At 34.1% G+C, this 13,351-nt stretch overlaps 1 protein-coding gene across 1 annotated transcript in view; it reads right to left on the bottom strand.

Annotated features, from left to right (window-relative positions):
- C3H8orf88 (chromosome 3 C8orf88 homolog) overlaps positions 1–13,351 on the bottom strand; it is a 32,420-nt gene that overhangs the window by 12,411 nt on the left and 6,658 nt on the right. The window contains exons 3-4 of the mRNA XM_069466243.1: positions 11,983–12,056; positions 2,932–3,007 (exon numbers count right to left, since the gene is read on the bottom strand). Of these exons, the coding sequence (XP_069322344.1) occupies positions 2,932–3,007; positions 11,983–12,056 (150 nt within the window). The remainder of the gene's footprint in view (positions 1–2,931; positions 3,008–11,982; positions 12,057–13,351) is intronic.

Here is a 13,351-nt window from a genome sequence, read left to right as displayed (position 1 = left end):
AAGAAAAGAGGGGAAAGGTAAGCGGAAGGAGTGGGAGGGAGAAGGAGAATAGATAATAGATAAGAGTATAGTAGCCAGAACTCTTACAACTCAGTAAAAAAAAGACAAACAATCCAATTAAAATATTGTCAAAGTACTTGAATAGACCATTTCTCCAAAGAAATACAAATGGCCAACAACATGAAAAGATACTCAACATGTTTAGTCATAAGAAAAATGCAAATCAAAATCACAATGAGATACTACTTCTCACCAGCTACGATGGCTTATAATAGTACAAGATAATAATAAGGATATTGAGAAATTGGAATCCTAGTGCATTGCTACTGGGAATGTAAAATGGTCTAACTGCTTTGAAAAATAGTTGGACAGTTCCTCAAAAAGTTAAACAGAATTACCATATGATCCAGCAAGTCTGTTCCTAGGTATACACCCTAGAGAAATGAAAACAGGTATTCAAACTTTTACACAAATGTCCATAGCAACATTACTCATAATAGCCAAAAGTGAAAACCCAAATATGCATTAACTGAGAAATGGATAAACTAAATGTGGCATAATCCATACAATGCAATATTATTTAGACATAAAAAGAAATGAAGTACTGATAGTGCTACAACATCATGACCCTTGAAAATCTTACAGTAAGTGAAAGCAGCCAGACACAAAAGATCACGTATTATTCCCAACACAAAGAAAAGATAAATGTTTGAGGTGATGGATATCCCAATTACCCTGATTTGATCATTATACATTGTATATAGGTATCAAAATATCACATGTACCCCCAAAATATATGTGACTATTACATATCAATTTAAAAGGTCACATATTGTATAATTCCATTTATATGAGATGTCCAGAATGGGTTAAACCCATATAGACAAAATGGATTAGTGCTTACCAGTGCCTAGGCAGAGGGGACAATGGGGAGTAACTGCTTGATGGGTATGAGGTTTCTTTTTGGGGTGATAAAAATGTTACAGAATTAGATAATAGTGATGCTTGCACAACACTGTGAATGTACTAAAAGCCAATGAATCATACATTTTATTAATAAAATGGTTAATAGAATGGTTAAAATGGTCAATTTTACTTAGGAAAAAAAAAAGAAAGAAACCAAAGGTGTAAGGGCATACTCTAAGATAACAGCAAAGGTCCATTTCAGGACAACGGCTGCACAGCAGTACTAAAGAACTAGTCCATATTGGAACAGAATAATGGAAGATGATGAAAGGAAAGTTCCCTCTAGAGAGAAAAAAAGAACTAGTATACTTGAGCATAGATATTATAGATAAATGCAACAGAGTTGTTGGAGCATTTTAGGCAAAGAGTTAACATAGAAAAACACAAACATTACCTGATTTGATCCTTGTATGCTGTGTGCTTGTATCAAGATGTAACATGTACTCCATGAATATGTACAATTATTATGTATCAATAAAAAAATTAAAAAAGAAACACAAACATTAGCTCCTGAAAAAATAATGGGTTGCATGAAAAAAGAGATATGCACCTCTTGGCTAAGCAACTGTATTTACAGAGTCACAAAAATCTAAAAAGTGATTAAAACTTTAACTGAACCTTGTGAAATAACTATGTGGTGGGAAAGGGAGATGGAAGGGTGAAGAAGTGAGGACTGATGTGGAAGACTTAAGTTCTCATTTACCAAGATAGGACATCAATATATAATATCAAAAATTGAAAAATTTGTAAATAACAATTTAAATATGTTTAGAAATATGGGAGTATATACTAAAATAAAAAGCTAATAAAGTATTTTAAAATGTTTTAACTTTAAACTATACAGATTGACAAAAATTTGGAAACTAAATTAAATCATTTTTATCTCAAAAGTAGCTAGTACAGGAGAGACTACTGGTTCTCCCACAAGAGCAGTTCTTTCCTTCTGCTTCAGTAATAGAATTCGCTTGCTACACAGCTAAAGACTACATTTCCCATCTGCCCTGTCACTCTGTATAGCTGGCAATGGGATGTAAATGGAAACAATATATGCAACTTCTGAGTCACACTCCTAAGGAGAACTTCCTTTCCCTTTTCCTCTTGTCCCCTAATAGTGAGATAGGGGACATGATGGCAGGAGCAGAGGCAGTTATCTTGCACCATGAGATGGAAGCCATGTGTTGAGGATGGCACAGCAGTAAGATAGAGAACACTTGGGCAAGAGAAACTTCATACAGCAAAACAAGTACAGCAGCTCAGAATTTTATATAATATAGAAAATCTAGGAATAACCTTTTATCTTGTTTAACAGTGGTCCCCAACATTTTTGGCACCAGGGACCGGTTTCATGGAAGAAAATTTTTCCACAGACCAGGAGAGGGAATGGTTTCAGGATGATTCAAGTGCATTACATTTATTGTGCAGTCAAACCTCTCTACTGATAATCCGTATTTGCAGCTGCTCCCCAGCACTGGCATCACTGCCTTGGCTTCACCTCAGATCATCAGGCATTAGATTCTCATAAGGAGTGCACAACCTAGACCCCTCACATGAGCAGTTTACAGTAGGGTTCATGCTCCTGTGAGAATCTAATGCTACTGCTGATCTGACAGGTGGTGGAGCTATGTAGTGACAGGAGCAATGGGAAGTGGCTGTAAATACACTCACTGTTGCTCACCTGCCGCTCACCTCCTGCTGTGCGGCCCAGTTCCCAACAGGCCATGGACCAATACCAGTCTATGGCCCAGGGGTTGGGGGCCACAGTTGTTTAAAACCTCATTATTTATTTTGGTCTCCTTTTAGAGCAATAAAACTGACAGCCTGACTAACATAGACAGAAGTCAACCGAAAAACATACAACAAAATTTCTTATGTACATAGGTTTGCAGCTAAGCAACAAAGTAATATTACCTGTATGTGAATGCTAAGACATTCTGTGATGAAATTGGGAACTACGGTAAAATTTACCTTTTTTAACTGGAGACTGATGTTGCTGTTGTTCATTAAGACCTTGAGAAAAGGTTTGCATTCCATTCGTCTTACACTGTTGAACAGGAAAATATATTTTAAACTCAGGTTTAGAAATTTTATTCAACTTTTTTTTAACCACCCAAAACTACTTTCCTAAAATCAAAATATTAGTCCAGGCATATTTGGGGGCTAAATGATAAGTACTCATTACAAGTCTGCTTCTTAAAAATGAGCAAAAAAACATCTTTCAAAATATATTCACATATATCTATAAGTATTTTTTTGCCATTATTATAATTATTTTTGAAAGGGCACACAAAACTAGAAATAATTATATGGTCTTAAAGATAAATAATTCCAAAATCATTAAAAATATTTTTAATTAATGAAAACAACACATTTTTACTCACACAAATCTGCAATAATAGCAAAGTATTTACTTTTTTAATCTCATGTAAAATAAATCCTGATGTAACTTTATAAGCATATGGACTGTTTCACTCAACATCTTGTGTTAATAAATAGAGGAAATAAGAAAAAATCAATTTATCTAATGAAGCAAAGAAAATCAGAAACATTGGCAGAATTCAATGTCCTGAACAGAGAGAGGCCTTGGACCAGAGGTTTTCTAGTCCCACTTGCAAGACCATATTTATTGTGAGATTGGCTAAACTAATCTAATGACATTTTTAAAATCCATGTTTTAACTAAATCCTTTTCTTCTGATTCCAAGCTCACCAAGAAATATTCTGATAACGATTTAGCTTTCCATAAATCTCCTTAGAAGCAGACAACACACCAGTTATACTAATAAGAGAAACCCAGAACACAAAATAGCAAGATTTCATCAAATCCTAAGAAATGATCTCCTTTTATGCTGAGAAAAATCAGTTTGCAAACAGTCCTCGGACCAATGTAATCATTATGGTAGGGTTCTTTGGAGATATCCATCCTAAAAAATGAATATCTCTGCTCCATCAATCATGTATTGGCAAGTTGTAAGACATTCCTTAAATTTCTGCAAATGTTACTAAGGTAACACTGCCTGATGGCAGAATGACTCATTATTTAATCTTATGACACAAATAAAGGTCATGAGGAGATAATTCAACACTATTGAGACATCTTATGTTTCATCAGGAAAAAAATCAAGTTTTAGTAGAGTTTTTTAAGTAGAGATAGGAAAAAAATGGAGAATGTCAAAGATTTTTTGGTTCTCCAAAGTTCTTCTTGTTAGATTTAATTAACTATAATACAGTATTCTAAGAATAAAAAATTTTCTAAGAAAAATTTTAGCAGACACACACTTCACTAACTTGGTAACACCTACTTAAATGCAAGATCTAAAATCAAACTCACAAGTAAAATTGTACTTTATCATGTCTGCACATATTAAAAACTGAAAATACTGATTTTAAATCTTCATAGCATGTCAAAAAGTACACCTACAAGAAGTTTTATAAAGTGACTATATGTTATCTCATTTAATTACCATGATCACATAAGAAAATAAAGCAAGTATTATGATCACTGTGCAAGGAAAATTAGGTCCAGAAAGATTTGGTGACCAACCCAAAAGTATACAGATAAGAAACAGTTGATCTAGTTTTTGAAACTCAGGGCTACCACGTGTAGTTTTAAAGGTTGTGCATCTTAAGGAGTGTCATTCACAACATAGATAAGTGTTTTCTAGCAGGTGGCAGTAAAGTATTTTATTCTAACAAAACCTGTGTTTTTCTATAATTTTTGTTTCTCTCCTAATTCTTGCAAAGATACCAAATGGGTAGCAGTGGCCCTGCCGAACTCAATCATTTAAGAAACACAGAATGCCTATGACATGACAAGCACTGTGCTTTGTATCAGAAACACAAAGATAAACATGACATTCCTTCCAGTATCTGTTCTCAGAGACTCACAAACTAAAAAGCAGACAGAAAAATAAAATACCAAATCACAATAAAATTTGAGAAGTTCTATAATAAAGATATGCAGCAGTACAATAAGACTGAGTATGGGTGTCAAACTTGGCTTGGAAATGTCAGGAAAGGCTTTACAAAGGAGATGATGCCTAGATTGACACTTGAAGACTTAGTAAGAGGTAGCCTAGCTAACTGGTGAAAAATGGATGTTTAGGGACTAAAAGAATAGCCATGTGCTGGGGAGCATAAGATAATATGGCTAGTTCAGGAAATAGAAAAAGTTAAATAGGCTTGAGTAAAACATGATAAGCACCGGGATTTTTTATTTTTTAAATTTCAAGTCAAGTGCTCTTCACAATAAATGGTACAATCCCAAGTATGCATTCCAAGATACTCTATTTAGCTTTTTTATATTCTATAGCAAAAAATGTTCCCAGTCTCTGTCACTCATCTCAAACAAATGTATACCATTGAGATCAAGAAAGAGAATAGGAAGAAACAAATTTATATCAATCTCCATTCCTGGAATAAAAATTTAAAATGTGAGATTTATAAATAATATCAGCCCGTAATCCCAGCACTTTGAGAGGTTGAGGTGGGAGGATCACTTGAGGCCAGGAGTTCAAGACCAGACTGGGCAACATAGAAAGATCCTGTCTCTACAAAAAAAAAATAAGAAAAATTAGCTGCACATGGTGATATGTGCTTGTAGTCCTAGCTACTTGGGAGGCTGAGGTGGGAGGATCACTTGAGCCCAGGAGTTCAAGGTTGTAATGAGCTATGATCATGCACTCCAACCTGGGCAATAGAATGAGACTCTGTTTCTTAAAAAAAAAAAAAAAAGAAAGAAAGAAAAATCAAAAGATAGAAGGTAAACAAGAAAAAAGTTGTAACTCACAAAGAGTTGGGGAAAAAGTTGTAAAAATATACACTGGGGGAAAGAATCTCTTTTCAATAAATGGTGCTGGGAAAACTGGATAGCTACATGCAGAAGACTGAAACTGGATCCCCACCTCTCACCTCTCACAAAAATCAATTCAAGATGGATAACAGACTTAAACCTAAGGCATGAAACCTTAAGAATTCTAGAAGATGATGTTGGGAAGATCCTTTCAGACATAGGCCTAGGCAAAGAATTTTTGAAGAAGACCCCCAGAGCATTCACAGCACCAACAAAAATAAATAAATGGGATCTGATCAAATTAAAAAGCTTTTGCACAGCCAAGGAAAATATCATTAGAACGAATAGACGGCCTACAGTATGGGAGAAAATATTTGCTCTCTGCACATCCGATAAAGGGCTAATAACAAGAATCTATCTAGAACTTAAAAAATCAAACCACCCCATCAATAAATGGGCAAAGGAAATGAACAGAAACTTTTCAAAAGAAGACAGCATAATGGCCAGCAGACATATAAAAAATGCTCAACATCTCTAATCATTAGAGAAATGCAAATCAAAACCACAATGAGATATCACCTACCCCCAGTGAGATTGGCCTCTACCAAAAAATCCCAAAACAACAAATGCTGGTGAGGATGTGGAGTGACAGGAACACTCCTACACTGCTAGTGGGACTGCAAATTAGTGCAACCTCTGTGGAAAAGAATCTGGAGATACCTCAAAGAGCTGAAAATAGAAATACCATTCAATCCAGCAATAGCACTATTAGGCATCTACCCAAAAGAGCAAAAGACATCCTATAATAAAGACATCTGTACCCGAATGCTTATGGCAGCACAATTCACTATTGCAAGGATGTGGAAACAACCCAAGTGCCCATCCATTCATGAGTGGATTATTAAAATTCGGTATATGTATATAATGGAATATTACTCAATTATAAGAAACGACAGTGATCTAGCACCTCTTATATTTTCCTGGATAGAACTTGAGCCCATCCTCTGAAGTGAGGTATCACAAGAATGGAAGAATAGGGACCACATGTACTCGCTGTCAAATTGGCACTGACTGATCAACACTATGGTGCTCACACGGTAGTAATATTCTCCAGGGATTAGGGGGTTAGGGTGGGTAAACTCATAACTAATGGACGAGGTGAGCATTGTAGAGGGGAAGGGCATGCCTCTAATCCTCGCTTGGGTGAGGCAAAGACATAAAATGTAACCAAAATGTTTGTACCCTCATAATATCCTGAAATAAAAAAAGAATCAAAAGACAAAAGGTAAACAGGAAAAAAGTTGTAACTCGTATCATAAAGAGTTCGTTTCATAGAAAAGAGCTCCCAGGAAACAAACAAACAAAAACCCTATAAAAAAAGAATGGGCATTCTAAATGAAGTATCACAAGAATGGCAAAACAAGCACCACATGTACTCACCATCAAATTGGTATTAACTGATCAACATTTATGTACACATACAGTAGTAACATTATGGGTGCACATACAGTAGGAACATTATAGGGTATCAGGCAGGTGGGAGGGGGGCGGAGGGGATGCATATATTTACACCTAATGGATGTGGTGCACACTGTCTGGGGATGGACACGCTTGAAGCTCGGGTGGGGCAAAGGTAATATATGTAACCTAAACATTTGTACCCCCGTAATATGATGAAATAAAAACTAAAAAAAAAAAAAAGAATGAGCAAAAGACAAGAATTTGTAATACAGATGAAAGAAAATCCAAATGACTCTTAAACAGATCAAAGATGGCCACAAATTTTTGATACTTCTCCCATCAAGTGGTAAATTCTGTATCTCCTCCCCCTGAATCTGGCAATCTCTCTGACTGTTCCAACAAATCTAAGACGGCACAAGTGACAATGTGCTGGTTTCCAGTCCCAGGCCTTAAGAGACTGGCAGCTTCTACCTCCAGTCTCTTAGAATATTAGCCTTGGAACCCTGATGTAGTGCTGTAAGAAGCCCAGGCCACCTGAAAAGGTCATTTGTAGGTGCTTTCTCAAGTCCACTACAACAGTTGAGCTCCAAGCCAATGGCCAGTATCAACTGCCAGCCCTGTGAGTGAGCCATTTTCGTCATCCAACCCAGTTAAGTCTTATTAAATGATTCCTAGTCCTAGATACTATCTGACTGCAACCACATGACTGAACTAAAGTCAGAAATGGCCGCCTGAGCCCAGTCATACCACAGGGCCATGAAAGATAATAAGCTTTTGTTTTAAGTCAAAGTTTTTAAGTACTTTGTTATGAAGAAATAATAAAAAATAAAGATGTTAAGGGAAGTTGTTCATTCAGAAGGAAGATAAGTGCAGACAGAAACATGGACTTACACAAAGAAATGAAGAATGCTTGATATGGAATAAATGAAGGTAAAATAGAATTCATTCATTTTTAAAAACTAATTTAAAAATAACAAATAAAAGCAAAAATAGTAATGTATTGTGTGTTTATAGACCAAACAAAAGTAAAATTATTACTATAATAGCATAAGAATGGGAGGAAAGAGTCTACAAAAAAGCTACTAGATCTAATAATTGAGTTAAACAAGGTCAATATACAAAAATCAATTGTATTTCCAAATCCTAGCAACCAACAAGTGAAATTTAAAATTTATAAAAGATATCATTTATAATAGTATGAAAATATATGAAATAATTATAAATTTGACAAAAGATGTTCAAGATCTCTATGCTAGAAAATACAAAGCATAAAGAGATATACCATGTGCATAGATCACAAAGACTCAATATGATTAAGATGTCAATTCTTCCCAAATTAATTTATAGATTCAATGAAAATTCCAATAGGCTTTTTTTAAAAAATTGACAAGCTAATTTAAAATTTGAATGTAAATCCAAAGGACCTAGAATAGCCAAGACAAATTTCAAAAAGAACAAAGTTAGTGAACTTTCACTGTCTGATTTCGAGACCTATAAAGCTGCAGTAGACTATAAAGTGTGATGTTGACATAAAGGTAAACATAAATCAGTAAAACATAATAGAGAGTTTAGAAATAAATTCATGCATGTATGATATACTAATTTTCGACAAACTGTTATGGTTCAATAATAAAAAGCAACCCAAATAAAAGAAACAGGCAAAAGATTTGAACAGGCACTTCATCAAAAATAAAATAATAATAAAAGAAAAAGGAAAAGAAAAATACAGATGTCAAATAAGCTTATGATAAGATGTTCAATCTCATTGATCATTAGAAAAACACAAATTTAAAACACAATGAAATACCACTACTTACACACTAAGATGGCTAAAAATAAAAAGATTGACCATACTAATGTTTGCAAGGGTGTGAAGCAACCGAAACTCTCACACACTACTGGTGGGAATGTAAAATGTTACAACCCCTTTGGAAAACATTTTTACAGTACCTTATAAAGCTAAACAAACTTACGTGACCTATCATTTCCACTCCTGTGTTATGTATACATCTACATAAAGACTTGTACATAACAGTCCATTATTCATAATATCCAAAAACTAGATACAATCCAATATTCATCAACTGATGAATTAACAAATTGTTGTATATTTATATAGTAGGATACTGTCCCACATTAAAAAAAAAACAAAAAAAAAACTACTGATATATACAACACGAAAAAAATCTCAAAAACATTATGAGGAGCAAAAGGATCCAGCACCAAAGAATATATATGATTCCATTTATATGAAATTCTAGAACAGTCAAATCTAATCTATAGTTAAAGGAAGTAGATCAGTGGATATGTGGGGCAGGAAAGAGGGCTAGGGTTAGTGGGAGTGGTGAATGATTGCAAAGGGCTATAAGGTCACATTGGGGAAAGATGGAATTGTTCTTTGTCTTCATCTGAGGGTTCATTAATGGGGTAAATATTTGTCAAAACTTATTGAACAAATGAGTTCATTTTACTGAATGTAAATCATACCTCAAATAAGGTGGTTTAAAAAATATATGACGTATCTCTGACATAGGTCTTCGTAGCTTTTGCATTATAATTGAAGCAGCAGACAAAATTGTAGGTTTAGAAGTAATTGCATTATTTTAGTTTTCTCTATAAAATCACAATGTTAATATATTCTTTTTTTACATATAAAGTTTCTAAAAGAAGGTCAATAGTTCCCAAAAGTTATGAATATTACTGTTGTATTATTTAGGGAAATGCTAGCTGTTATAACAATAAAACAAAACATTTTAGTGACTTATAGAAAACTCATTATAGGCCGAGCGAGTTGGCTCACTCCTGTAATCCTAGCACTCTGGGAGGCTGAGGCGGGTGGATCATTTGAGCTCAGGAGTTCGAGACCAGCCTGAGCAAGAGTGACACCCCGTCTATACTAAAAAATAGAAAGAAATTATATGGAAAACTAAAAATATACATAGAAAAAATTAGCCAGGCATGGTAGTCCCATCTACTCGGGAGGCTGAGGCAAGAGCATCTCTTGAGCCCAGGAGTTTGAGGTTGCTGTGACCTAGGCTGACACCACGGCACTTTAGCCTGGGCAACAGAGTGAGATTCTGTCTCAAAAAAAAGAAAACTCATTATAAAGCAAAAGTAGTTAAAATAACATGGTATTGATACAGAGATATACAAAAAGATCAATGGAATAAAATAAACAGTATAGAAACAGATATATCTATATGAAATCTCATTATGTAATAATGACCCTATAATCAATCAGTGTGGAAAGGATGAATTAGTCAATAAGTTATGCTTTACAATTGGTTGTCTATATTAAAAATTAGATTTCTATCTTATACCGTACAAAAAAATCGATTTGCATAGGTAAACTATACAACTAAATATGAAAGCAAAACTTTAAAGCTTTTGGAAGAATATGTAGGAAAATATCTTTTGACCAAAGGTGTCTTAAACAAAAGGAGAAATCATAAAGAAAAACACTGATAATATAACTACATTAATACTTAAAAATTTTGAACAAAAACCACCACAAAAAATAAAATGACTCTCTCTCAGACCATATTCCTGGGAAAGAAAATATTTGTTATGCGCATAAGAACAATAATTGGAATCCATAATATATTTTAAAGACACATAAGAAGAAGTAAAACCAAGAAAAATTGGCAAATGATATGCATTGGCAATTCACAAAAGAGGAAATTCAAATGGTCAAACTAAATATATGAAAAGATGTTCTACTTCACAAGTGACAGAGAATTAAAAATTAAAACCACCCAAAAAATATGATTTTGCACCCAATGGGCAAGGAAAAACTGTTCAAGTCTGACAATTACAAGGCAAGAATGTGGAAATATTAGAGGCCTCATGCATTGCTCACACAAATCACTTTGGGAAATAATTTGACAGCTATCTAATAAAGTTGAAAGTAAGAATACCTTTTAACATTTTATACCACAGAGAACTTCTCAAACGTGTAAAATGAAACATATAGATAAGTCATTGTAGCATTTATTGTAAAATAGAAACAAGTGCCCATCAACAGAAAATGGAACAAAAAAATACGGTATATTCATATGTATTAAAAGATTTTTCTGTAACAGTGCATATAGAACTGCATTATTCATTATAAAGTTGCCTAGTATTCCATTTATAAATATGCTTACACATGTATAGTCTATTTCTGGAAGTACCTGGATAAGAAAATGGTACAAGGGTTACTTCTGGTCAGAGGAAGTGGGTAACTGGGGGATAAAGATTGGAGAGAAACTTTTCACTAAGTACTATTTTGTATATTTTGAATTTTAAACTTTGTGACTATTTTATTTAGTCAAAAAATTAAATTTTTAAAATAAACCTTAATGTGAGAGAAAAAAATGGCAAACGCATATATGAGTATAATATTATTTATATAAAATTGTAAAACAATTCTATTTATTGCAACAAAAGTGCAAATACATTCACAGAAAAACTAACAAACTGAGGATGGTTATCTCTGGGAAGGGTGGGAAGGAAATGGGATGGTGGAGGGATATGTATAGGGTTTTTAACTGTATCTGTTAGGTTTTTTCTTTAAAATTTTTAAAAACAAATAAAGCAAAATATTTAGATTTGAAAATGCTGGACAATAGTACATGTGTGTTATATTCTCTTTAATATATGCTTGAAATATATCATAAATTATTAGAAAGTATATAAAGCACTTAGCATAGCATCTGGCACATAACAGCCATCTAACAAATGTTATTTTCCAATCTAATGCTTCATTTTATAATTTCTAAGACTTACTCTGCTAACTCCACTTTGTAAGCACTGAGTGTTGCATGGATATTCATTTTGAAAGTTGAAAGGGAACACTGTTCCTGTTAGGAGAGAAAAAAACTATTTTAAACATCCATGACTTTAATAAGTAATTTAACATCACCTAAAAAGCTTGAGGGTTCAGGACATTTATTGGCATTGTTTTAAAATGTTTTCTCATACTGCATTTATTCAACATTTATCCAACTCTATGAAATGTCAGCAGCAGTGTTAGGGGGTGAGGGGATGAGAATGAGTATACAAACATGAGAAGAGTTCAGAGATGAAAGAGTTCATAGTTTACTTTAAAAGACAAGCACATAAATAATGACTATAATACAATTTGATACACAGTAAGTAATTTCAGAGATTTAGAGAGGGTACTAGGGAGAGCAGAATAGGTTTAGGGGTATAGGAAGGCTTCAAAAGAGGAAGTAATTCAATCTGAGTCTTGAAGAAAAAGTGGAAGATTCCTCTGGGGATTTGAGTTGACCAGGGAATATAGAAGTGTGTTGACAAAGGCCCAAGTTAATTTCTGATTTACTAAACTTTTCTGCCTAATCAATCCCTACTCTGCTGTCTGGATCTTAAGAGGATATAAGCAAATGAGGGATCAGGGCTGCCTGCCCACCTTGTGTCTCCTCTCATTCACCCATGTAACAGCCTTAAAGAGAAGGGATCAATGAAAAACTGGATCTGAAGAGATAAGGGAGGGGTGCTGACAAAAGGCTGGTCACAGAAACCAGCTTCTGCTAATGGCTTTTTATTCTTCACTTTAGGATAAATTCTGAGATTTGACCCTACACAACTGCTTACAGTGCACCAGAAGAATACTGGATCAACATTGCTAAACTCTAGAATGATCCATTAATTTCAATTATCTGTCCTAAGTCATAGCCATCTGGAGAGCAAACATGACCAAAGGGGAAACAATCTGCCTGGTAGGAACTAAGGATGAGAAAATGAACAGGGGACAGGAATTAGTGCCATTTCTACCTTTTCTGTTTCATCTTTGTACCCAATAAAAGTCTTTATTTTCTAAGTAGCAAAATAATTCAGCAGAACACATGGACTAAAGAAAGTTTAAATAGGTTATATATATCACCTAAGTTAGACCACAGAAGCTATTCTGGCAACAAGTAAGGAATAGAATAAAAAGGTTAATATTCTAATTTAGGAGTTAAATATCAAGTATTTCAAGAATTTTTCCAAAAGAATAGTTCTATGGGCAAAACAAAAATATTTAATTTTAGAATTTGTTTAGATTTTGAGAAATTAGATATGCTCTAGACCAACACAGCTCTAACCTCTACCAGAGTACCATTATGACGTAACCACTATAGAATGTATAAGTGCA

The sequence above is a fragment of the Eulemur rufifrons genome, chromosome 3 (genome assembly GCF_041146395.1).
Source record: "Eulemur rufifrons isolate Redbay chromosome 3, OSU_ERuf_1, whole genome shotgun sequence".
Classification (NCBI taxonomy): domain Eukaryota; kingdom Metazoa; phylum Chordata; class Mammalia; order Primates; family Lemuridae; genus Eulemur; species Eulemur rufifrons.
The sequence above is the reverse complement of the archived record's forward strand: the minus strand, read 5'-3'. Positions and strand labels throughout refer to the sequence as shown.